Source organism: Nicotiana attenuata, chromosome 7 (assembly GCF_001879085.1).
Source record: "Nicotiana attenuata strain UT chromosome 7, NIATTr2, whole genome shotgun sequence".
Lineage (NCBI taxonomy): Eukaryota > Viridiplantae > Streptophyta > Magnoliopsida > Solanales > Solanaceae > Nicotiana > Nicotiana attenuata.
The window spans coordinates 24,761,191-24,786,486 of record NC_031995.1 but is presented as its reverse complement, the minus strand read 5'-3'; the positions used below and the strand labels follow the sequence as shown (position 1 = coordinate 24,786,486).

General features: G+C 40.0%; 3 protein-coding genes across 6 annotated transcripts; 2 read left to right on the top strand and 1 right to left on the bottom strand.

Moving 5' to 3' along the window:
- Positions 229–5,219, top strand: LOC109228826. 4 transcript variants are annotated; one of them, XM_019394057.1, is made up of 13 exons: positions 229–535; positions 1,072–1,345; positions 1,616–1,775; positions 2,196–2,396; positions 2,470–2,534; positions 2,626–2,653; positions 2,745–2,836; positions 3,105–3,191; positions 3,307–3,357; positions 4,045–4,266; positions 4,395–4,488; positions 4,630–4,770; positions 4,901–5,219. In XM_019394057.1, the coding sequence occupies exons 2-13, from the start codon at positions 1,121–1,123 to the stop codon at positions 4,984–4,986; spliced, it is 1,452 nt and encodes a 483-aa protein (XP_019249602.1). In that variant the 5' UTR covers positions 229–535; positions 1,072–1,120; the 3' UTR covers positions 4,987–5,219. The 4 variants fall into 4 exon arrangements, with proteins under 4 accessions (XP_019249602.1, XP_019249599.1, XP_019249600.1 ...); XM_019394054.1 differs by having other exon boundaries at positions 229–544; XM_019394055.1 differs by lacking the exon at positions 229–535 and adding an exon at positions 553–654.
- LOC109228825 (dynein light chain LC6, flagellar outer arm-like) lies at positions 18,812–20,216 on the top strand. The gene is made up of 2 exons (XM_019394053.1): positions 18,812–19,175; positions 19,641–20,216. Exons 1-2 carry the CDS (start codon positions 19,038–19,040, stop codon positions 19,800–19,802), a joined length of 300 nt encoding a protein of 99 aa, XP_019249598.1. The 5' UTR covers positions 18,812–19,037; the 3' UTR covers positions 19,803–20,216.
- Positions 20,388–24,862, bottom strand: LOC109228824 (hydroxyphenylpyruvate reductase-like). The gene is made up of 2 exons (XM_019394052.1): positions 24,384–24,862; positions 20,388–21,112 (listed from the first exon to the last, which is right to left on the bottom strand). Exons 1-2 carry the CDS (start codon positions 24,804–24,806, stop codon positions 20,594–20,596), a joined length of 942 nt encoding a protein of 313 aa, XP_019249597.1. The 5' UTR covers positions 24,807–24,862; the 3' UTR covers positions 20,388–20,593.

Sequence of the window (25,296 nt, the reverse complement as noted above, 5' to 3'; positions counted from 1 at the left end):
AATAGAGGCTAAAACAGATTCTCACTTAGCTGAAATGAAGATGGAACGTGGAGTGTACTGTTGTGTACTGTTTATTTTTTTTAGCACGTTTGGCGCATTTACTTTAATAATACTCTGATGTTCAGACTTTTTAAGAGAGGTAGGTGTGTGTTTTGTTGGGGGNGGGGGGGGAGGGAGGGAGGGAGGTTGAGCCTGTGAGGGCAGGGGAAATTGAGCCTGTGGGGGTAGGGAAAAAGTTCAACATCTCCACTGTTTGAACATTTAATTTAACATTAATTGACTGTACCGCTAAGTTCTTAACAAATTAAAAACTACAGCATGTAGCAGATTTTCTATATTAAATAAAGGTCAGAGCCAAAGAAAGCCATTAAAGAGCTACAGAAGGAGCTTTTTTAAACATACCCAAAATTTAAAGCTTAATAATTAGTAACATTGTCTGCAGGCTTTTCAGCCTCAGCTTTTAATTAGTACTGCTGTAAAGTTGCTGCTTCATTTTCAAAATATTTAAAGTCCAAAAGTTATTGCCTTTACATATGTAAGTGGGGTAAGTGTAATAATCTTGATTTCTTGCTTCAAGTTTTAACTTGTTTTATAGGTTTCTGACTTTGTCAAATAATATAAGTTTCTTGCATAATATTGGAAGACACTGAATTTGTAAGTTGCTTCTTCTATTGTCTAATATATAGTCCATTGAGTTGATGTCCATATTTACTTGGGTAAGTTCAAAGATCTTGATTTCTCGCTTCAACTGTGCCCTTTCTAGATGTTTATTACTTAGTCAATATACTCTGTATCAGATTGGAAGACTGCTTTTTTATTTTTTTTTAATATATAGTTCATAAAAGTTAGCTGCCTTTACAACTTAGTTGGGGGTAAGTGTAATAATCTTGATATATTGCTTCATTACTTGGTCAATGTACTCTTTATCAAAGTTGGAAGACTTGATTTCTGAAGCTTCTTCTTCTTTTATTATATATAGTTCATAGAGTTGCTGCCTTTACATGTTTAAGTGGGGTGAGTGTAATTATCTTGATTTCTGACTTGTGAATGTTCTAATCTTGATTACCTCAGAAGGGTGGTGGTTTTTTGGAGCAAAAATAGAGAGGGGATTTACCAATTGATGGCTGAAATTGGATTAAAGTTGAAGGCTTTGACAAGATATGTAGTTGGGGTGATTGGTTATCTTGTTCTAGCTTTTGCCCTTTTCGCGTCTGCTGAGCAAATTGGGATTAGAGGCTCTCTGGATAAAAATGGAACAGCTGATGACTTTGAATCAGGCTACTTTGTTAAGCTATTCAATCTTATGTTACAAAAGGGTAAAATGCATTACCATCATTTTTGGCCCGTAAGTTCACTTCCATATCAGAGTACTTTCCTCCCTCTTCTTTCCTCAACACTGTAAACAATTTCAAAGTTTAAAAGTTTTCTATTTTCAGCGGCATAGCATGTTAATGCAATTAAAGGATAATAAAGTTGAGGCTAACTTTTTCGGAAAGGATATAGCTTGAAGGCGAAACCATCTATATCTTAGGGAAAAGGGCGTTGTTTGAGTTTTTTGGAAACATGTTGATGCCTTGTAGTAGATGTTATTGCTGAAGTGTGAGATGTATTTCAGGAATTGGAATTTGGGTGGAGAATAATTGTTGGTTCAGTTATCGGATTCTTTGCTGCTGCTTTTGGGAGTGTAGGAGGTGTTGGTGGTGGTGGTATCTTTGTTCCTATGCTTACTTTGATCATTGGGTTTGATCCGAAAACATCAACTGCAATATCAAAATGTAAGAATCTAACTGTACCGGTTAATATCCATGCTATCATCGTTTCTTGTTTCTATACTGATTAGTGAATGAAATTTGATTTTTTTAAATTTGAGGGGCTTCTTGAGCAATATAACTCCCAAGTGCGCGTTAGATGATTTTGGTATCAACCTTTGCTAATACTTCTTGTTTCACTCAAGCTAGCACAAGGCTTAGTTGTGGCCCTGTAGCAGTGATTCAAAATAGGAAAAAGTGGGAAAGAATCCTTGCAATTTATGTGATGCTGAAGAAAATTCACCATCATCTTTTGGTCCATGATGGACCCTTGTGGTCTGGCCCTTCCCGGACCCCGCGCATAGTGGGAGCTTAGTGCACCGGGCTGCACTTTATCCTTTGGTCCATGCTCCACGCTATCATTGAGCGTTCCGTGTTTCTTGCCAGGTATGATAACTGGTGCAGCAGGGGCAACAGTGTACTACAACCTCAAGCTAAGGCATCCAACACTTGACCTGCCCATCATTGATTATGATCTAGCTCTTCTTTTACAACCAATGCTGTTGCTAGGGATCAGTATTGGAGTTGTTCTCAACACACTTTTTGCTGACTGGATGGTTACAGTCTTGTTGATCATTCTTTTCATAGGTAATGATGATTCAGCTGTGATTCTACCCGTATTGTCGATAATAGTTATTCTGATTGGTTAAAGGACTTGCAGTTACATCAACCAAGTCATTCTTCAAGGGTGTTGAGACATGGAAAAAAGAAACCATAATTAAAAAGGTTTGTCTCTTGGACCTTCTTTCTGATTAATGTACAATAGGAATTGTGTTTTTTCTTATAAGTTGTTCACTCGTGTTTCTTTTACGTCCAGGAGGTCTCCAGACGCTTGGCATCTAGCAGTGAGTTGCTCAATTCGCTACTCTTATCATATAAATATCCAGACAGATATTTGACCAGTTAGTAATATGTAGTATTGTGAAACTGCAACAGATGCTGGTGCCGGAGATGCTACATACAAACTTCTACCTGGAGGTCCAACTAATGGTGTCAGAGTTAGAAATGACGGATATAAAACACCGGAGGTGATTTATGACCCCGGCGGCCCTATTCGCCTTACCATATGTCCAAAATTTCATAAACATTAGCTCATGTTATTTTGAGCTTGATGTGACTTTTCTTTAACATTTTATCCTATGTCCACATATTTTATTCATTATATTACAAATGCCTCTAGTTTCTAGAATAACATAATGATGATTTTAATCTTCATGGTAGCCAAAATGGGAGACCTAAATCAAAATAGTTTTTAGGAACGCTATACTCGAATACTGACTTCCTGAGCTTCTACAGGTCTCTATTGTTGAGAATGTGTATTGGAAGGATTTTGCCGTAATTCTTGCCGTGTGGGTTATTCTCCTGCTTCTGCATCTCTTCAAGGTTGTTTGCTTTAAATTGCTTGCCTGTTTGTAATGCCTTCACATTTTCAGGACTGCCTTCTGAATGTTCCTGCACTATTACATTCTGATTAGAAGCTATCATTTTTTCGGTGCAGAATTATACACCAACTTGTTCAACGACATATTGGATACTAAACCTCTTACAGGTACTTTTTGCTTTAGATGTAAAAGAATTATCTTTGTGTTTACTCCAATTGTTATTCACGTTCATATCGTAGATATGGAATTTACTTGGACTATTTCGAAGCTGGAAACAGTGAACTTTTCAGTTATTCTAAAGACCAAAAGAAAAGGAGTAAAACAAGTTGCTCATACGATAGAAATAATTTGATGTCAAGCTTACCAACCAATAGCTACAAAATATTCCACTCTATCAAATTGATTCATTTAGCTTAGCAAACCATGTAAGCTTAGCACTATGCATCTGGATTTATCTAGCACTAAATTATCTCTGTAGCTAAATATATTGAATAAGACTATAGACAAGGCAGGGGTAAGGTCTGCGTACACACTACTCTCTCCAGACCCCACGGTATGGGATAATACTGGGTATGTTGTTGTTGTTGTACTATAGATGTGTATATTCCTTTTACCTATTCAAAAGATAGTTTACTGTGAAAATTCATGAGGAAAGCCGGTAGAAACAGCATTTACTGTTTAGAGGTACCAAATTCGTGATTAGGATAATATCTGGTGGTTAAACAATTTAATTAGAACATCATTGTTATGACCTGCCCTTGTTATGATTACTACACAAACGTGGGCTGCTGCTTTGGGTCGATGAGGGAGGTATAAGCTTCTCTCCTATTTGAGGATATTTTGCTAATTTTCAGGTTCCTGTTGCTGTCGGAGCTTCTGCATATGAAGCAGTTTGCTTGTATAAGGGAACAAGGGTGGTCATGTCAAGTGGCGAAGCAGTAATAACCTGGAAAGTGCATCAGCTGATACTTTACTGTTGTTGTGGCATTTTGGCTGGTATAGTTGGTGGGCTGCTAGGTCTTGGCGGAGGATTCATTTTGGGCCCGTTGTTTCTAGAGCTAGGGATTCCTCCCCAGGTGCATCTTCATTTCTCCTTATGATACCTCTTGTTTAGTCCATTACTTTCCGATTTTCCATTTCAGTTTTCTCAAGAGCTTTTGGAAGTTATTGACAAACTAAACCATATAGAAATTTGTGAATGCAGGTATCTAGTGCCACTGCTACCTTTGTGATGATATTCTCGTCATCCATGTCCGCCATTCAATATTACCTGCTAAGGCGCTTTCCAGTACCATATGGTAAGGAAAACTCGGAAGTCTTTCATTGGTATTTGTCGTTTCCACTTGACCAATCACAAACTTGGAGCCTATTGCTCCTTTTTTTTTTTTTTTTTGCCTTTTCCATTTTCTTAGATGCTCTATTCTATCTCTATCTTGCAGCCCTGTATTTTGTTGCTGTGGCCACGGTTGCTGCCTTGGTTGGACAGCATGTTGTACGAAAAATAATAAGTATAGTTGGTAGAGCATCTGTGATTATCTTTGTTTTGGCCTTCACTATCTTTGTCAGTGCACTCACATTAGGCAAGTTCCTTCTCTATTCATTTCCTTTACATATTTTGAGCCATTTGAAACTGTCACTGTACAACTCATTCCCAAACTAGTCAAATCACTGGTTTTATTTATCTCATTGTCTATACGTATTCGGGTGCAGGTGGCTTTGGTATAGCAGACACGATTAGGAGGATCAAGGAAGGGCAGTATATGGGGTTTGATAACATCTGTGCATATAGTCCTTAAGTTAGCTTTTGTATTACCAGTCTCTTTCTGGTTTTCTTGTAACAGATTTTGACTTTAGGTGATTCACATATGTTACATTTGGATGATAAAAATCTTTGGTAGTCAACAGGAGTATGGTTTCAAAGTTGTTTTACCTTGGCACTTGTCAAAGGATGGCAACATGGTCACCTCGAAACAGGTACTGACATATGATTAAAAAAAATTTATCCACACTTAGTGTTATACCAAATCAATAGATGCAAGCCATTTGTCGTTTAGATACACAATTATCACTTAACAATGGTCTACTGATGTTGTATTCTCGTATTAATTTTTGTGTAAACACCGGGCGAGGGTAAGTACTATCAATGAGGTAGTCTTGAGATGACAATTGAGTCCTAGTTTCTCACCCTACCCTGTAACCTTTCATATTAGGTTTCAGATCTTGGGAGTTATATGATTTTTCACATCAAAAAAGCATATTTGCCAGTATGCTTAGTACTTCAAGTTGGGTAACTAAGCCTTTAAGGAACTCTCTAAATTATCTGATCATAAAATCCATACATTTGTAACCGGTGAACTGTATCATCTCTGACTCTTTATGCAGTACAATTCTACTGTTTGAGTTCTTCAAGCAAACTAGCTTGTCGTGCCACTCGTAAACTTTCCTATGGTTCGTCTCTGATTTCACAATCTTGTTGATAAATGCTGCAACTCTTTTGCCCTAGAGTTCTTTGGAAATTTTATCTGCACAAGGAAATATGTGAACTAGGGAAGCTGTCAAAAGAAAACAATAATAACAAAAACCATGTATATATTAGATGTTGAATTCTTTTGGTGAAAATTCTATCTTCGCCACTATGAGCCTTCAATATCTTACCTACAAACTAATACATGTTTGATTTAAATTAATTTCCTTGAGAGGGGGAGCGTTGGAACAGCAGTACAGCTGTCTCCATTTTGACCTGTAAGTTATGGGTTCGAGCCATGGAATCAGTTATTAATGCTTCATTAGGATAGGCTGCCTACATCACACCATATGGGGTGCGACCCTTTCCCGAACCCTGTGTGAATGCGGGGTGCTTTGTCCACCGAGCTGTCCTTTTATTTTATTTAAATTAATTTCCTCAAAATGAAGATAAAAGGTTCCTAGAATGTCTTCCATTCTTGAGAATGTAATTTGTATGCAAATTCGTCAAGAAATTGAACAACCACATAAGAAAATGAGACAATTCTCATCATGCCTCACCCCACTTTTAATTAGTATCTAATATGTGTAAAATAATACAAACTTTAAGAAGAAACGACGTTTACATAGTTAATATTTCGAGCATGTGCGAGGAGTAAATGCATGCCATGATCAACAACTAGTTGATCACATATATTGAATACAAATATAAGTGTTTTATTAATGATGGTATAATATTTACCAATTACCACCAATGTTCAAGATATATAGCGGGACGGTAGGAATTCCGCCACCATTAAGTATCAGAGGTATCTAGTTGGAATTGATCTCTTAATAAGAAGCTCGTTACCTTCTTAGTGGGATTTACCTAAATGTGAATCCAGATTAGTCAATTCGGATTGTTTCAAATATTGCCATCATTCCATCTTTCTTGAGATCTCAAATCGACCACATTCATAGAGAGGCAATCTTAGGTCATTTTTACGGTGCATGTGAGCCCGTAGTTTTTTCGCCAAATTAGGTATTCTGTATGTATATTTTGTAAAATTGATCTAATATTATCTTTTGCCCTTCATGCTCCAAAAAGGTTGAATTGTGTACATGATTGAGCGCTGAGTTATTTATCCAAAGGAACATGGATCGTTTTCTACTTAGTACTTTTTTTCTCGGTTTTTTAGTGGTACACCTGTTTGACCAAAAAGTATTTAGCCTTTTGATTAATCCAATTTATGATGAGAAGAGGGTGAATCTTAGTTAAGAATAATAAAATCTAGATCAAATATTAGATGTTGCAGACAAGATGAACGACGTTAGCTAATATGCTTGAGCTGATTAAATGCTCATAAATGCAGCAACATAAATATACAATGAATGTGAATAAATGCTACTAGCATAATAAAAGGAAGTTACTACCCAATAATTGTAAGATTCAGAAAGCTCCTTCCCCTAACAACAGCATAGAAAGAAGGGAAATAAGAGGAGTTTGAGGAATCTTTGGATCTTGTGAATATAAAACCCAAAATGTATGCTCGAGTAATGTAATCAATAAATGAGACAACTTTAGTATATTCGCTCAGGTCAACCTTTTACAAAGTGTTCTTTCTCATGAAAAGTGAAGAAACTTTTTGTTCTCTATCTCTTCCTATTTGTAAGGGACATTTCCCAAAAATCCTAAAAAGTACAAAGCAAGGAATATTCCTTGTGTCCATATATGAACCTATGCTACCGTTGTTTCCTCATCTCGGCTGCCCGTCTTTGGCATTAATCGTCTTGAGAGCAACCTTCAGTTGTTATATCATGATCGACCCCGTCCTTTGTCTTGCTTATCCGTTACTGCCGAGTCGCCAAATTTAGACCTATACAGTTAATCTCTCCGCTTGTTGAGGTCGTGGTCCTGCACGCCTTCAATAAGCGGACCTGATTTGCCTTTGTTTCAGAGGAATTTGGTTGTTGAATAAGCAGGGTCGACCAAGATGGAGAGAATGGCGCGACTAGTGGAGTCGTGATTGGCGTGGCTACCATGGGGTGACGTCATAGCCACGCGCGTCGTCATTACGCATCTTCCCGAGACAGCGTCTGCGTGCCATGTCACTTCGGTTCTAGTGACATTGACAATCCTTTGCTTCGATTCTCGCGCCACCCAGCCCTATAAATAGATGGGGGTTTCGTTTTTCAGAAGTTTTCACCCTCCCTTCTCCTGCATGAACACTATTCTCCTTTGATCTTCTTTGCCAGTGTCTGCTCTTGACTTTGCTTTCACGATTCCATATCTCATATCCTTACCTAGTTGTTACCTTCTTCTTCAGGTTTAGTAACATACCTTTTATCGTCGAAATGTCGCAAACCCTTCGCATTCACGATGAAATTTCTGATGCCACTCCGTTATCGGTGGTCCCTCCTTCCGGTGGTGAGGATCTCATGGCTGAAGAGGATGAGAGTTTTCCTATTGTGGAGGAGATAGTCCCTAGAAACCCCTTGTCTAGAAACGATTTTCTCAAGGAACCTACTCCTGCTCCCGCTCAGGTGATTTTCGAGACTGGACCGTCTCATATAGCTGAGCTTCGGTCTACATATCGTATCCCTTCCCACGTCGAGATAGTTCTGGCTGGTGGTGACATCGTGGAGGTCCATCAACCGGGGTATTGTGCCTTCTATGTCTACCCTTTCTTAATTGGCTATACTCTCCCACTTCTTCCGCTGGCGGAAGAATTTTGCCAATTTTATAACGTCTGCCCGGCACAACTGTCTCCGTATTTGTATAAAGCTTTTCTGATGCTGACGAAGTATACGGAATTGGCTAGTTGCGAGGTCTATGTCCGCCACCTATTGCACTTATTTTCACCAAGTTTTTATAGAGGTACCATGATACACCTGCAGCATCGTGGGACCAGAGGGCTGATAGTCGGAATGGACGACATGACGAATCGAAAGTATCGGCACAAGTACTTCTTTATCAAAAGCGAGCACTTGGTGGCGGACCCGACTGGGTTTCCCGAGCAGCGGAACCATAATCCTAAGTGTTTTTGGCATACGCTTGTTGTCTTCTTTCGTCCTTTCGCTTTCCGCTCATTTGTGGCTTCTTTGTTTTTTCAGCTGAGAGGCGTGCACCCTCCCCTGTCTTCGGTATTGAAGACTGGGTGGCTCGCGTGTTGCCTCACATAGCAGGTATTCCTGATTGGGCGGTTTTCTACAAATGCTTTGGACTGAAGGTCCCATCTAGTAAGTGTTACTTTTGCTTCGGCCTTCTATTGTTTGTTGATAAGACCTCCTTATGGTGCCAGGTCGATGGGTTCCAAAAAGAAAGCTCCAATTCCGGCATTTCGCCAGGCTATTGCATCGGCAGGGATGTAATTTACTTTGGCTTAGTCTGTCCGTGGAGGTCGTACTCAAGCTCTGTCAACGAGGTATCCCCCCTCCCTCAGAATGTTGCTGCACGGGATGAGATCTCTTCCCGGCCTGTCTACCATCTCATAGATGAATCGTCTAACGAAGAGGAGTCGCCGTCAAGGAAGAGGCGAAGAGTGGAACTTGGGAAGGCCGCCATCACTGGTATTGAACCGAAGAAAATCATTGCTCAGGAAGCGGCGCCTGCACGTGTGCCAGGCGCAGGGGCCGTCTTTATGGCAGATGCTATTATAGAGGGGAGGTCTTCTAGAGCCGAGGGGGTACATGAAGGCGGGGAGCCTGTACGGACCGCTGAAGGTGGTGCGTCATCGGCGGTCGGAGGAGATAGAGCGGTACCTGCGGGGGACGACGTCTCTGGTTCAGACATGGACCTCGAAGAGATACGGGCTTTCTTGGATAGGAACACTCGCATAGAGGTGAGAACGGAGGGTCCTAACAGGTACATAATCATTTCCGTGGGTTATGAACTTTTGGCTAACTTTGAGCGTGAGGCGTCGTCCTTTGTCCCCTTGTGTGCGGCTTCTGAGAACACAGCGGTGCAGACGATGAGCAATGCAGAGCTGTCATTGAGTATCTCTGGCGTTGCTTTGCGAGTAAGTACCCCTACCCTTTTTTTTATGTTTAGGATTTGCCTCGCTTGCGTAATCTGCTTATGCTGACTTCTTTCTTTCGCATGTCAGACTCTTATCATGGGGATCGAGCGTGACCGGCGGGAGGAACGGAGGACGGCCCTTTTTAAGAAGGTGACTTTCAAGTACAAAGAGTACCTTACTAAGCACCTAACGCTGGCCGACGTCTTTAAACAAGATAGCGAGTTTTAGCTGTTTCAAGATGGGCTCAAACAGATTGAGGAGGAGTTGGTGAGGAAAGTTGAGGAGCTAAAGGAGCGGGATGATGAGCTAATGAAATCCATAGGTCGATGCAGCGAGCTTGAGGCGGCTCTTAAGGCCAAGGACGATGAGCTCGAAGTGAGCAAGGGGATGATGGCCGAGTATGCCGACATTCAAGCACGAGTGGCTTCCTTAACTGCTGAGCTTGGGCGGAGGGAAACGAAGGCCGTCACTCTGAGGGGCGAGTTGAGCATCAAGGTCGAGGAATTGAACCATGCCGAAAAAGATAGAATGGTCGCCTTGTCTGAAGCATCAGCCTTAAATGATGCCCTTTGTGTTTGTAGGTCTGAGCGGGATAATGAGGTGGAGACGTCGGCGCTTAAGGTGGCGAGGTTGGAAGAGCGGATTCAGGATCTGGAGGCGGAGTTGTCCGGATTGAATGAAAAGGTTGTTGCTTTGAAGGCTAAGGAAGTGCGACGTCAGTCGCAGCCATCTACGTCTCATACTTCTATCGACCCCGTCGTGCCATGCGAGTTGTATGAGATGTGGGTTCACGCCGAGGCTCAACTTGATGTGTACAAGTCCTTGAAGGCTGACGGGAGAGTTTCCGAGGCAGAACACGAGGGCGTCCATGTTAAAGCACGTGCGGCCCACGAAGCTTGTGGTTATGCCCCGGTACGCCTGGCGGGGATGATGTTGATGATGATGCGGACATGCTCGCCTTCGATTCTTGGTATAATGATGAGTACGCTGATGGGGATGACGCGGCGTAAAGCCGTTGTACTTATTTTGTTTTGTCTAGCCATTTCTGTGAGGGCGTCTCTGGGCCCTTTGTAAAAAGTATTGTAACATGACAATTGTAATGGAATGATTACCTTTTTGCTACGTGTTTTGGGATTGTCGCTATATATATTTTTTGTGTTTGCTATGTGGTGAAGTCTCTGACTTTTTCGGTCGCTTGTGTAGTGTTTTGGCGTACTTGATCGTAGATCTTAAAGTAATTTCAAGCGAGGCCGAATGTGTGATAATTCGAGCGAGGTCGAATGAGTGATAATTCGAGCGAATGTAAAACGATTCGAACGAGGTCGAATGTAAAGTCATTCGAGCGAGGTCGAATGTAAAATAATTCGAACGAGGTCAAATCTGTGATAATTCGAGCAAGGTCGAATGTAAAACGATTCGAATGAGGTCGAATGTGAAATAATTCTAACGAGGTCGAATGTGTGATAATTCGAGCGAGGTTGAATGTAAAATGATTCGAACGAGGTCGAATGTGGAGTGATTCGAGCGAGGTCGAAAGTAAAATAATTCGAACAAGGTCGAAAGTGAGATAATTTGAGCGAGGTCGAATGTAAAATGATTCGAACGAGGTCAAATGTGGAGTGTGGAGACTTGATGGAGAGTAAAGATGCTTCTTTATTTCATTCATTGGAGAATATCTTGGTGGAGAGTAAAAAATGTTGCTTTATTTCATTCATTGGAGAATATTACAAGTGTTCTTCGTTTCATACATATATTGGAGAAGTTTCCATATATCCAGTCCCTTCATCGTACGGCCTGGAGATATAGCGGCAGGTGGGGCAATAAACTATACTTGAACTTCGAGACGTCCCCTTTATCGCCTCGTTAAAAACCTCTCCGAGAAAACCCAATTGGGACAAAACTCGGATGAGGGAAAAAGAGTGTTATGGGGGGAGGGGGGGGGGCGTTTGTTTTCAAAAGTTGAAGTATTTGAGATGGACGGCGTTCCAATTGTTTTGTAGTAGTTTTCCCTCCATAGTTTCTAGTTGAAAAGATCCCTTGTTTGCTGCTGTCGTGATCTTATATGGCCCTTCCCAATTGGTTCCTAGTTTGCCTTCATTTGAATCTTTGTTTGCTTGTGTTTAGCCTTAAGTACATAGTCTCCGACTTTGAGTGGTCGTACTTTAGCTTTTTTGTTGTAGTACCGTTCTGCTTGTTGCTTTTGGGCTACCATTCTTACGTAAGCCATGTCCCTTCGCTCCTCCACTTCGTCGAGGTCCTGTTTTCTGTTTTCGTCATTGCTCGGCCCACTTTCGTTGGAGTATCTCGGACTAGGTTCGCCGACCTCAACCGGTATTATGGCATCAGTCCCGTAGACTAGTGAGTATGGAGTTTCTCCTGTGCTTGATTTCGGCATGGTGCGGTATGCCCATAGTACCTCTGGGAGTAATTCCGGCCATAGTCCCTTGGCATCTTCAAGATATTCAGTATTATTTTGTTGGAGGATTCGGCCTGCCGGGTGATATGGCATGGAGAGTATTCGCTTGATGTGCCATTTTTTTAAGAACTCGACGGTCTTCTTTCCGGTGAACTGGGGTCCATTGTCGCAATTGATTTCTTTGGGGATGCCGAAACGACATATGATGTTTCTCCATATGAATGTGATAACTTCTTGTTCGCGTATTTGAGTGAACACACCTGCTTCTACCCATTTGGAGAAATAGTCAGTTAAAACTAAAAGAAAATGTACATTACCTCGCCCTGCTGGGAGGGGTCCAACGATGTCCATTCCCCATTTGATGAACGACCATGAAGATGTAACAGAATGGAGGTGCTCGCCCGCTTGGTGTATCATAGGGGCATATCTCTGGCACTGTTCGCATTTATTGATATAGTCAGCGACTTCCTTTTTCATTATGGGCCAATAATATCCAGCACGAATGAGGCACCTGACGAGGGCCCGATTGCCGGTATGGGAACCGTAGTGGCCTTCGTGTACTTCTTTGAGTACGCGCCTTGTTTGATTCGGCCCTAGGCATTTCCCTAAGGGGACCCTAAATGTCCTTTTGTATAACTCGTGATTTATGAGGCTATATCTGGCCGCCTGCATTCGAAGCTTTTTGGCTTCTTTTTGTCCGCTGGGAGTGTTCCTTCCTACAAATATGTTATAATACGGTTGCGCCAGTCCCAAGTCAAATTTACAGAGTGTACCTCGAGTTGGTCTATTGATGAATGCATGAGGGTGACCACATTTTCCTTTGTGATATTCTTGGTGACCGCTCCTAATTTGGCGAGGCCGTCTGCTTCGATGTTTTGTGCTCGAGGTATTTGGTCAAGTCGACATTCATCAAATTCCGGTAGCAATTTATGAATTTCTGCCTAGTACCATTGTAGCCTCTGCTCTTTGATTTGGAAAGTCCCCGTGACTTGGTTGACAACAAGTTGCGAGTCGCATCTAAGGATGACTCGGCGTGCTTCGTATTTGAGAGCTAGTTTCAATCCTGCAATTACGGCCTCATACTCGGCCTCATTGTTAGTCATATTAGGGCACCGTATGGACTGGCGAATGACTTCGCCTGTTGGGACCTCGAGTACGAGTCCCAGTCCAGATCCTGAAGTGTTGGATGCGCCATCGGTGTATAGGACCCATAGATTGGGCAGATCAGATGAGGTCCGTGAAATTTCCTTTTCGACCTCGGTTATTACTTTGGCAATGAAATCGGCGACGAAGTCAGCGAGTACCTGTGACTTTATTGCTGTTCGCGGCTGATACGTTATATCATGCTCGCTCAATTCTATGGCCCATTTGGCCAATCTCCCTGACAGTTCGGGTTTATGCAAGATACCTCTCAAGGGGAAGGTTGTTACTATCGATATGGGGTGGCATTAAAAATAGGGTCTAAGCTTTCGTGAAGCTACGACCAATGCCAATGCCAACTTTTCGAGATGAGGGTACCTCGTTTCGGCATCGACGAGAGATTTGCTAATGTAAAAGATCGGGGATTGCGTAACTTTATCCTCGCAGACCAATACTGCGCTTACCGTGACTTCTGATCCAGCCGAGTATATAAGGAGGCGCTCATCGGGTTCTACTTTGGCGAGTAACGGGGGAGATGATAAGAACGATTTTAGTTCTCTCAAGGCCTCGATGCATTTTGCATTCGACTGGAGCCCGTTGTCCTTTTTGAGCACGTTGAAGAACTTGTGGCATCTGTCGGAGGATCACGAGATGAACCTTGACAGGGCAGTTATGCGACCCGTCAATTTTCACACCTGTTTCTTGCTGGTTAACACTTCGGATATTCCTTCAATGCCCTTGATTTGGTCGGGATTGACCTCGATGCCTCTTTGTGGTACCAAGAACCTGAGAAACTTGCTTGAAGTTATGCCGAAGGCACATTTTTCGGGGTTCAGTTTTATACCGTACTGCTTCAGTATTTCGAAGGCTTCTTTTAGGTGGTCGATGTGATCCTCCTTCCTTTTTGATTTGACCAACATATCGTCTATGTAAACTTCCATAGTTTTGCCGAGCTGGCTCTTCAACATTTGGTCACCAATCTTTGATAAGTCGCCTCTGCGTTCTTCAAGCCAAATGGCATGACTCGATAACAGTATGTTCCTTGGTGGGTGATGAAAGTGGTCTTCTCTTGGTCCTCTTCCTCCGTGAGGATTTGGTTGTAGCCTGAGTAGGCGTCCAAGAAACTCAACAACTCGTGTCATGCCGTTGCGTCAATGAGCTGATCGATATTAGGCAGAGGAAAGGAGTCCTTTGGGCAGGCCTTGTTTAGGTCCGTGAAATCCACGCACATTCGCCATTTCCCGTTTTTCTTTTTGACCATGACTACATTGGCGACCCATTGAGGATACTTTGATTCTCGGATGGAGCCGTTAGTGAGTAGTTTATCCACTTTCTCGCTGACGGCCTCGTTGATTGCGGCGTTGAATTTTCTTCTCGCTTGTCGTACTGGGGGCAGAATGGATCGACGTTCAATTTGTGTGTGGCAACGTCTTTCGGAATCCCTGGCATATCTACATGGGAAAAAGCAAACAGATCGGCATTATCGGCTAAAAATTCATGAAATTTACCTGGCTCGGAGAGCATATGGCCTATATAGGCCTTTTTTGTTGCTGTCGCTACTATCCAGTTGGACGGGGTCGAGATCTTCTATTGTCAATCCTGCGGCCTCCACGATGTCGGGGTCCTTAATAACGTCTTTGCGATCGTTGGGTTTGGCCCTGACTTCGTTAATTGCTATGCTTCTGAGCTTATTCCTTTTAGTTGTTGAGTGAATGTGCAATCTTGGGCGACGCGATAGCATTCCTGGGTTGTGCATTGTTCGCCTCGGATGCTGGATATTCCCCACGGGGTAGGGAATTTGATTACTTGGTACAGACTAGACGGAATAGCCCTCATGGCGTGTATCCACGGTCGCCCTATGATTGCGTTGTAAGTTGTGTCCTGGTTCATGACATGGAACGTCGTTTCTAAGGTGATGCCTCCGGCCAGGACGGGTAGTGTTATTTTTACTGAGGTCCGTTCGACTGCATTGTTAAAACCAGTTAGTGTTATGCAACGTGGTACTATCTTGTCCTCGAGTCGCATTTGTGCGAGTACTCGAGGATGGATAATACACGGGCCGCTTCCGTCGTCTACCATTATTCTTTTAACATCAGTATCTCAAAAACGTAAGGTAATGACAAGGGCATCGGAGTGAGAAAAAATCAAACCGTTGGTATCCGACTTATTGAAGATGATACTTTCTTCGAGGTCATCATACCGATCGTGAGTGTTTGGCCGCTTCAGCTTGTGTGTGGTGGCAAATTTTATGTGGTTGACTGTTGCTTCGTTGCCTCCACAGATGATCATTTGAATGGTGCGGGCAGGAGAGGGCGTCTTTGGAGGCCCCTGGTGTTGTTCCCATCCGCGGCCAAAGTTGGCTCGTCCTCGGTCACTCATTAACTCCTTTAGGTGTCCTTGGTTCATCATGTTAACCACTTATTGCCGCAGGGCTATGCAGTCCTCGATTTTGTGACCCCGCTCCTGGTGGAATTCACAAAGGACTTTCGACTTTCGGGTACTGGGGCCGGACTTTATTTTTTGTGTCCACTTCACCTTCGTGCCAAGCTTCTCTAGTGCGTACACTACTTCTGAAGGAGAAACAAAAAAATTGTGAGCGGATAAGAGTGGGGGCATACCTCTTTTTATGATCTAGAAGAAACTAAAATTTTAACTAAAAAACTCCCCACGTATGGCGCCAAATTGTTTGACCAAAAAGTATTTAGCCTTTTGATTAATCCAATTTATGATGAGAAGAGGGGTGAATTTTAGTTAAGGATAATAAAACCTAGATCAAATATTAGATGATGCAGACAAGATGAATGACATTAGCTAATATGCTTGAGCTGATTAAATGCTCATAAATGTAGCAATATAAATATACAATGAATGTGAATAAATGCTACTAGCATAAAAAAAGGAAGTTACTACCCAATAATTGTAAGATTCAGAAAGCTCCTTCCCCTGACAACAACATGGAAAGAAGGGAAATAAGAGGAGTTTGAGGAATCTTTGGATCTTGTGAATATAAAACCCAAAATATATGCTCGAATAATGTAATCAATGAATGAGACAACTTTAGTATATTCTCTCAGGTCAACCTTTTACAAAGTGTTCTTTCTCATGAAAAGTGAAGAAACTTTTTGTTCTCTATCTCTTCCTATTTATAAGAGACATTTCCCAAAAATTCAAAAAAGTACAAAGCAAGGAATATCCAAATGAATATTCCTTGTGTCCATATTTGAACCTATGCTACCGTTGTTTCCTCATCTCGGCTGCCCGTCTTTGGCATCAATCGTCTTGAGAGCAACCTTGAGTTGTTATATCATGGTCGACCCCGTCCTTTGTCTTGGTTATCTGTTACAGCCAAGTCGCCAAATTTAGACCTATACAACACCCATGTTCTAGAATCGTACCTCCGCCTCTGCATTCATGCCTCATTATCATTTTCTTTTCTTACAATCTAAAGGAATAAGATGATTTGGGTCTAGGGGACCATATGAATCATATGACCTCAAGTCAACATCCATATTTCTACCTTTTCTCTGTTTTTGTTCATTGGCTCTCAAGTAACACAATGGTCATTTCCTTGAGAGGGATAGACATTGCAGATAGCTGTGTTGAGACTGCATTTATTTTAAATTTTGGTTATCCTCTCAACCTTAGAGCCTTAGAGCCAATATTAATGGTGGTTTCACAGTCAACTACTGAAATGCATACTCAAATATCAGTCAATAACTATCATTTGAGATTTGAAGAGAGACAAAAGAAGAGAGAAGTTTGTTATTGAATTGGTTATTAATAATGTACAAGAGGAGGTTCATAGAAGAGAGTTGGCCTACGAACAACACGTTTATGTAATTATTTTCTGTACCTAACAAGGTTTATAATTATCACACAACCAAGTACTATGATATATAAAATATCCTATGAAATATTCTCATATTCAAGTTCATTGAACATATTATGATATTAGAAACGTGCATATATTTTGTCGTTAATGGCATGTTTTTTACGTTATATGCACCATGTAAATTTTGTGGTAATAGGTTGTATCTTTTCTAAGTTATCAATATATGAAAACCAAGTCCAAAAAAGAATAAAAGAAAAGTAGACAAAATTGAATTGTAGTAGCTTCAGACAAGTAACCTCAGATGGCTGATTTTCATTCCTTTTTCCCCCACGATTTCAATTCCTCAATAATGAAAAATGACGGGAATAGGAAACAGTTGAGCCTGTTGTCACGCGGGTGATTTCTGTCCGTCAAAATCTGCCCGAGGTTCACCTTCGTGCGACAGCCTTCCAACACTTAAAATATTTTTATGGACATTTGGAACTAAAAATATATTTAGGTAGCAAAGTAAGTAAAATGCACACACCTTTTTTTTCCTATACGAAACCAAATGATATATTCATTCCAATACATTTAGCTTTAAAAAAAAAAGTAAAATGCACACACGAATTTATAGGAATTTTTTCCGAACTTATATTAATATGTGAATACAAGAACACAAGAAAGGCGACCTTATGGCCTAGAACAAAGAACACCCTAGTTTTCACCCCAAAATGATTTCCAACCCTTAGGAATACACTTACACGTTTTTGGCTAACAATTTTGCCACAAGACTAAGTTCTATCTTTGGGATTCGCCTTTTGCATGTCTTTACAGTGCAGCCTGCCCCAATTACACTTGGCAGCATCTAAACAATGCGGTTGACAAGCCCCAACTGATGGGTAAATCTAAACCAATCAAAAAAACATGCTACAAAACGTGCCAATCATGACTACAAAGCAGTTTTTCAGCAAAATAACCGCCCAACCGCCCCGCCCCATGTGCACTGCACACTTGCGCCTGTTTTGCTCATGAGTTGCGCCCAAGACTTGCATTCCAAGTCTTGGGCCTTTCTTGACATCCATCCGTCGTGCCAAGTTGCCCAGAAGCCTTACCAGTCACTTGTATGCCTTTGTGCACATGCCACTGCCTTGTATTTGTCGTGCCATGCCATGGTCTTGTCTTACGCTTGTCTACATCTTGCCTTGCCTTGCCTTGCCATTGCTTTGTCATGCCTTGGCCCCAGCTTTGCCTTGCCATTGTCATGCTAACTCTCACGTCCATGTGAAATGCGCCTAGCCTTCGTCAAGTTGCGTTTGTTGACCCTGCATAGTCTGTCATGCCGAGCTGCTCGTTCACGATGTTGCCTAATATTTTAGGTTGTGCCAAAGCCATCATGAAAATCCTTGTCACAACTTACATCTGTCGGGGGACCTTGTCAAGGGACTAACACCAAGCGGACCTGGATATCAAAATTAAGTAATTTAATTATAAAAGGTAAAATTAAAGTATAATCAAGTGAAAGATAATTAATTTGGTGTAAACATGTGCGTAGATAAACCTTTACCTCTTGAGTCGCAAGTGCTCGTAAAAATTGGGTAGCAAAAATGATTTGAAAAGCCAAAATAGATGAAAAACATGGAATATTTTAGGCCTCACCAAGTTTATCCTCAACATCGTAATCCACGGTATGGAATGACGTAGAAAGAGAAGAATCAAACAATAGAATAAAGTTAAAATAGTCCTTAAAGTGAGGAGGAACACGACACTGAAGTTGGACTATGTGCCACCACATGACTGCTTTTCAAATGTCTCCTTTACGTTTGGAAAGTTGCATTCAAAAACAGATTGGGATGACCAATTTTTTCTATTTTTTGGAAAAAGCTTAAAAAAAAAAAAAAAAGAGCAGGGGAGCTTCTTTCCTTTGTGGGTTTTTACCCCTAAAGTAAGGCTAGCTCATAAAGTTAAATGCCCTAACCCAGCTGAGATTTGAGAGTGTAGGTAGTAGTAGCAAACACCATGTTAGAAGGCAAAGCTCTGATTGAAGATACAGATATGCCAGTGAAGATGCAGATCCAAGCCATGGCCTGTGCTTCTCAAGCTCTTGATGTTTATGATGTTTTAGACTGTAAATCCATTGCTGCTCACATTAAAAAGGTAAACCACAATCACTTTCTTTTACAAAGAGTATAAGTTATATACATCCTTAGTCACCTTTACAGATAGCCTGTCTTATTTTCAAAATTACAAGTGTTATTTTATATTTTCAATAGTACAAATCTCACGTTCCACAGAGTCTTATTGTAACTGGTAAAGTTGTCGCTATGTGACCTGGTCACCTGATTCGAGCCAGGAAACAACCTCTTACAGAAATGCAGGGCAAGACTTTGTATAATAGACCTTTATGGTCCAACCCTTTCCTGGACCTCCCGCATAGCTGAAGCTTAGTGTACCGAGCTTTTTTTACAAATCTCACATTTGGATGACTTGGTAGTGTAAAAACCTGTGCTTTTGACACCCATTTACCCCTTCTTGATTCCAGCACATGTGGGGTTGAAATTTACAATCTTTTTCATGAAAAAAAGTACAATTTTTCCTGAGGTTTTTGTGCTTTATATGCAGGAATTTGACAAGAAATATGGAGGTGGATGGCAATGTGTGGTGGGATCAAACTTTGGGTGTTTCTTTACTCATACTAAAGGAACATTTATCTATTTCACCTTGGAGACTCTTAATTTTCTCATCTTCAAAGGAGCATCTTCTCCTCCATCTTCTCCTCGATAGGGGTTATTTGGCTACTCAAGGAAGGAAGAAAATGAGGAGATGTAGTTACTTTTAGTTAGGTCATTCTCTTGTTCATAACCCCCCTTTCCCTCTTTGACTTCAATATGTTTTCTTTTTTACTACTTCTGAATGCAAGATGTGGAGATCTAGGTAATTGAGAAAACCAAGAAGTTTACATGAATGAGAAGACTGCCCTGCTTAAACTGGATTTTCTTCCTTCTCTTTTTCTGGCCACCCTGAGCTGAAGGTCTACTGGAAATAATTTCTTTACATTCTCTAGGTAGAGGTGAGGACTATGTACATACTATCTTTCCCAGATCACTAAAAGCCGTGTATGCTCCAAGAAACTGTAGTTTTTAGTTAGTCATGTATCCATGAGTAGATTAATGGAATGATTGGTGTTGTTCTGCTCAATACTACCTCTGTCTACCAAGAATGTCTCATTTACATGAAGTGGACTGGTCTGAAATATGAGGGATTGTGATGAGATTGTGGGGGGGCAATTGAATTGTTTGATGCTCATTCAGATTGGTAAAATGTAATTGTGATATAGTGACACCTCAGTTTCAAAGACAACAATGTACATTCAGAAAAATGACCAAAGCTAGCAGGCCATGAATTTAGATAAAATTGCTAAATATATCCCATAGTCAATCATAAGGTTTTTCTACAGATGCAAGCATTGTAGTTTTTCATCACCAAATAGAAATGAATACAATTTCAGAATCTTGGAAATGCTCAATGTATTCAAGGATATTAAAGTCATGCTAAGCACTGATGAATGCACATGTTCAGAGCACAGGAGTCAACAATGGTTTGTGAAGAAAATGAGCTTCCAAGTTTGCAACAACAAGGTCGGCCATGGCTGTGCAAGTTTCTACTGTATCACTTGCAGCATGGGACAATAGAACAACATTCTCAAGTCCGAATAATCGTTCAGGAACATCTGGTTCCGTCTGATAAACATCAAGACCAGCCCCACCAATACGACCTTCAATCAGTGCAGCTACAAGTTCAGATTCATCTACATGTGCACCTCGTCCTATGTTGATTAAGATGCCCTTTGGACCTAATGCATTAAGCACTTTTCGATTGACAATGTGCCGTGTTTCTTCAGTCAAAGCGCATGCAACAATAAGGATTTCAGAATTTTCAGCCAAATCGACGACATTAGAGTAGTATTTGTAGTTTATGTTTGGTTTCTTTGATCTGGAATGGTAGCTAATGGGGCATCCAAAAGCTTCAGCTCTCTTTGCTATTGCTGAACCAATTCTGCCCAATCCAATTATGCCAACCAATTTACCACTGAACTGAAAAAAAGAGCAGTGATCATTCGTTTAAATTTAAAACAAAAAATCAAACAAAAAGAAGAATTTAGCATTTAAATGTTCTCATGAAAAAGAAGGAAAAAAAAGAAAGAAAGAAAGATACAGGTCTGATGGAAGTGCATTATGTTGTACCGTTTGACATACTTTGAGGCCTTGAGATGATATATCCATACTATTTCAAGACTCAGCAGACATCATAAAAGCTGCAAAGAAACTCCTATAAGTACTAGCACTCCTGTTATCTATGTTGCTCCCACATGGCAGTTTAGGTGCCGCACCCGTATCGACACGACACTAGTATGGGTGTGGGTATGGGATCCCTACCTGTTCTGGTCAAATGATTTTGAGTACTTTGACCACGACGGACAGAAAAATTCGAAACAAGATACAATTTGATTCCCCAAATTAGAACCAAAACTAGGATAAATTGGAAGAAAATAGCATACCTTATCGAGAAAATCACTCCTTTACTTATCTACAACTTGAGAATGGAAAACAAATCCATACTTTACAAGCTATACATAAATATCCTAAAAAATTTCTCATAATTTAGAGATACTTTTAATTTTTTGAATTATTTTTAGCCGGATTCCTGCACCCGTATCCATATTAGGATTCGTATCCCCAAATCTTAGAATTTACACTTCGAAGGATCCGATCTCTAGGTCCGCACAGCAACTTAGCCTGTTATAATTCATTTTGTGATTCTTCTAGACTCAGCCAAATGAATAATCAGCAAGGTGGTCTTCTATGTCTTGATCAAAGCGATATATGAAAAGTACCTATAATATTCGTTCATGATTCATGGTGCTAATTCATGAAGCTGAGGCTTCTCATTCCATGAAATTTGAAATGGGAGACATAAGACTTTACAATCCAGAGTAGAATTTCCAATTTCCAAAATCTAGACATAATAGTGATAACATAAACAAAACTAATGAAAGTCCAGAATTGGCATTCTTCATTTAGACTCAACCATAAAATCAACTATCAACAAAGAATTACCAGAAAGCACGGTCCCAAATAAGGGAAAGCACATTACTAATGTATATGGTGTCTGTCCAAAAAGAATTGCCAAAGTTCAAACTTCCACGAGCCAAGTAAGTTACTTGACCAACAATTTGCCGAGCAGTTTTTTATATATCTGTACATGGCAAAAAGATTAATCTTTAACTTAGTTGATTGTGAAGTAACTTAACATTTTACACAGCAGCCCATTTACCCGGCTAAATTGTGATGTCTGAGTCCAAATACTGCCATATTTAAGCTATGTTGAACATATATTGGGGGGGTCTTTCCCCATGTTGAGTTCTATAGACTTTTGTTTACTGAGTCCAGTTAGGATTGGATATTGAATCTTTATGGATCATTTTCTGAATCTGTTATGAAGTTTACCAAGGTGTTTTAGTATTATCTCAGTTATAACAAAAAAAAGGGGAAGCTGATTCATCATGGGCTTTATCTTTGTGACAGAGAGTGTAACCGTGTTCAGTAATAATAATTCATAACCATGTTCAATTCTAGATGAAGGATAAGATTATAACTGTTCAAACATAGTGAATATATTTCAATGAGAGATATGCAGCACTCACAACCGTCTATTCCAGCAAGTTCATTTTCCTTATTTGCCCGAATTCTTGTCACTCTCTACCAGTGTTATTAAAAGCCATTATTTCTTCACTTAAAGTGATGAAGCGATGCGAAGCAAGGTGTTATGAAGCCACGCGCTTTAAAGAAATTTGAGTTTCAAATGATGGCGCAACGTGACCCCAACTTCAACTGTTCGTCCAATGAAACTCAACTTTGAGGAATTGGATTAATATCTGGATCTTTGTACATTAGATATTGAATTAGTTATTTTAATTGCAATTTAATTCTTCTCGTTTTTCTCACATGAACCTTGTCGTTTGTGTCTTGTAAAGCCACTGCTCTCCCTTCTAGATAAATTAAGAGCATGTTGGCACATACAACCTTTTTCTTTTTTTTCAAATTTTTTTTTTTTTTGAAAATAATGTTTGGTTATCCCATTCTTACTAATTTTTCCTTTTTCACTTGAAAATCCATTTTCAAGTTTGAAAAAATGGTTCTCACGAGTTTTTCAATTGAAAATGATAATTTGTTAGTTTTTAATTTTATAAATTTACCTTATATTTTTAAAATTTATTAAATGACCCCATCAGTTTTTCATCTTTGGCAGATACATCTTTGGCGACTGATGGTGAAACATCAATCCTAGTTGATACTTGAACTCTGCCTACTGAAAGTTTGATTATATGGTTATGACTTATGAGAAATATGTGGTTATGACTGCTTTTGCACATTTTCTGTGTGTTAGTAGAATTAGAAAATGTGATATTGATTTTGCATCTTCTGTGTATTGCAGTAAAGCAGAATATGATAACAGTTAAACAATAGCATTTTGATTGTTTATTTCAAGTAGGATAATCAAATTGGGGTGGTTTTAATAGTTTTTACAAGTTGTGGGGTATAAATCATGTTTCATGGTATGTTGCAAAAATTATAACCAAACACAACTTCATCTTCAATTTAAATTTTAGTGAAATTCAAAATTTGAAAAAAAAAATGGTATTCATGTCCAAACGCCTACTAAATTTGCCCTTTTCCCTCGTTCTAGAGGATTTCACTTAACTTATTGTGTCATTTCATTTCTTTGATTTCTTTAGAGGATGTCACGGGTTCGAGCCGGGAAACAACCTCTTGAAGAAAGGCAGGGCAAGGTGCATACAATAGACCCTTGTGGTTCGGCTCTTCCCGAATCCCGCATAGAGCAGAAGCATAGTGCACCGGTCCAGGCCTCAACCCGAACTAGTTAAGGTCAATTATATAAATTTTCAATATTTGTTTTGCTACATTCAAGCCCGAAGGAATAATATTTTATTAGAAATCTCTAAAAGATCTCTACAAGTCTTTATTTCCTGCACACATAAAATAAGCTAGTAAACCCCTATTAATAATAGTATGAAACATATGTCAACTAGAAACATGAAAGCATATTCCTATATTAATTCTCACTACAAATCCTATTTAGACATGAATTAAATAAATTAAATCCTAAACAACTAAGGTTTCTACTACAAATTTGAATTAGTTTTCCAACAAAGCCTCCTTTAACATTTAGACAAATTCATCATAAGTAAACTACTAACCTTTTTTGTCATACAAATCATATATGTCAAATTTATTCGGGGATAAGATAAATTTAAAAAGTTAAACTCTGAGAAAAAGAAGGAACCTTAGTTGTCAGCTCAAAATCGCGATTTTTCCATAACCCGCGTCTCACAAAGCCATCAGCAACACAAATTTTCCTCAAAGTCGTTAATGCCAGTCCAATAGCTGTATCGGCCACGTCATCCGTGAGCACATCGGGAGTATTAGTTACTCTAATCCCTCTTTCTTTACATTTCCCCAAATCAATCTTATCTAAACCTACACTGTAAGTTGATACAATTTCCAAGTTTGGCAATGCGTCTATGAGCTCCGAATCAGCACCGAAAAATGCGTTTCCTACGACTGCTCGGACTGAGTCGCCGTTCTGAGTCAAGAACTCGGCTTTGTTAGGAGTTAACCAGAATCTGAAGAGGTTGAAACGTTTGTTGAGTTGTTCTTCTAAGTAGGAAAACATTGGACATGTCATCAATACTCCCATTTTCTCCATTTTTTTCACACTAGTTCCTGGAACTGGGGAGCACCAGTTGTTAGCAACTTGGGATTATTAGGAATAAGGAAAGAAGTTGGTTGGGCTTGTAGAATGGGCCTTTTACAGAGGTGGGGTGAAACTCAAAAATAGCCATATTTACAAGCAAATAGCCACAATTTCAAAAATAATCGAAATTTAAGCACTTTTCATGTAAAGATAAATCTCAACAAAAACACTATTTAAAATCCCGAAAAATATTCCAGCATAATATGCTGGAGTTTGAATTTTTTACATGTGAACTTCTAGCATAACATGCTGGAATATCATAATGTACTGGAGTTACAACATATATGCTGGAAGTTCATATAAAAGTTTTCAAATCTATAGTATATTATGTTAGAACTTTCCGTGTTGCAGTAAAATAATGGCTATTTTTCAATAATTTTATAAATGCTGGCTATTTTTTAATTATCAATCCAAAAATTAGCTAGCCCGTGCCATTTTAAAA

What these genes read in the sequence shown, in the direction of transcription:
- LOC109228824 (XM_019394052.1), bottom strand. Translation starts at nt 24,806, where the DNA reads ATGGAGAAAATGGGAGTATTGATGACATGTCCAATGTTTTCCTACTTA. An exon ending in ATTTTGAGCTGACAACTAAG is followed by an intron (nt 21,113 to 24,383) that starts GTTCCTTCTTTT and finishes TCTTTTTTTCAG; the next exon opens with TTCAGTGGTAAATTGGTTGG.
- LOC109228826 (XM_019394057.1), top strand. Translation starts at nt 1,121, where the DNA reads ATGGCTGAAATTGGATTAAAGTTGAAGGCTTTGACAAGATATGTAGTT. An exon ending in ATTACCATCATTTTTGGCCC is followed by an intron (nt 1,346 to 1,615) that starts GTAAGTTCACTT and finishes GATGTATTTCAG; the next exon opens with GAATTGGAATTTGGGTGGAG. An exon ending in GGATACTAAACCTCTTACAG is followed by an intron (nt 3,358 to 4,044) that starts GTACTTTTTGCT and finishes GCTAATTTTCAG; the next exon opens with GTTCCTGTTGCTGTCGGAGC.
- LOC109228825 (XM_019394053.1), top strand. Translation starts at nt 19,038, where the DNA reads ATGTTAGAAGGCAAAGCTCTGATTGAAGATACAGATATGCCAGTGAAG. An exon ending in TTGCTGCTCACATTAAAAAG is followed by an intron (nt 19,176 to 19,640) that starts GTAAACCACAAT and finishes CTTTATATGCAG; the next exon opens with GAATTTGACAAGAAATATGG.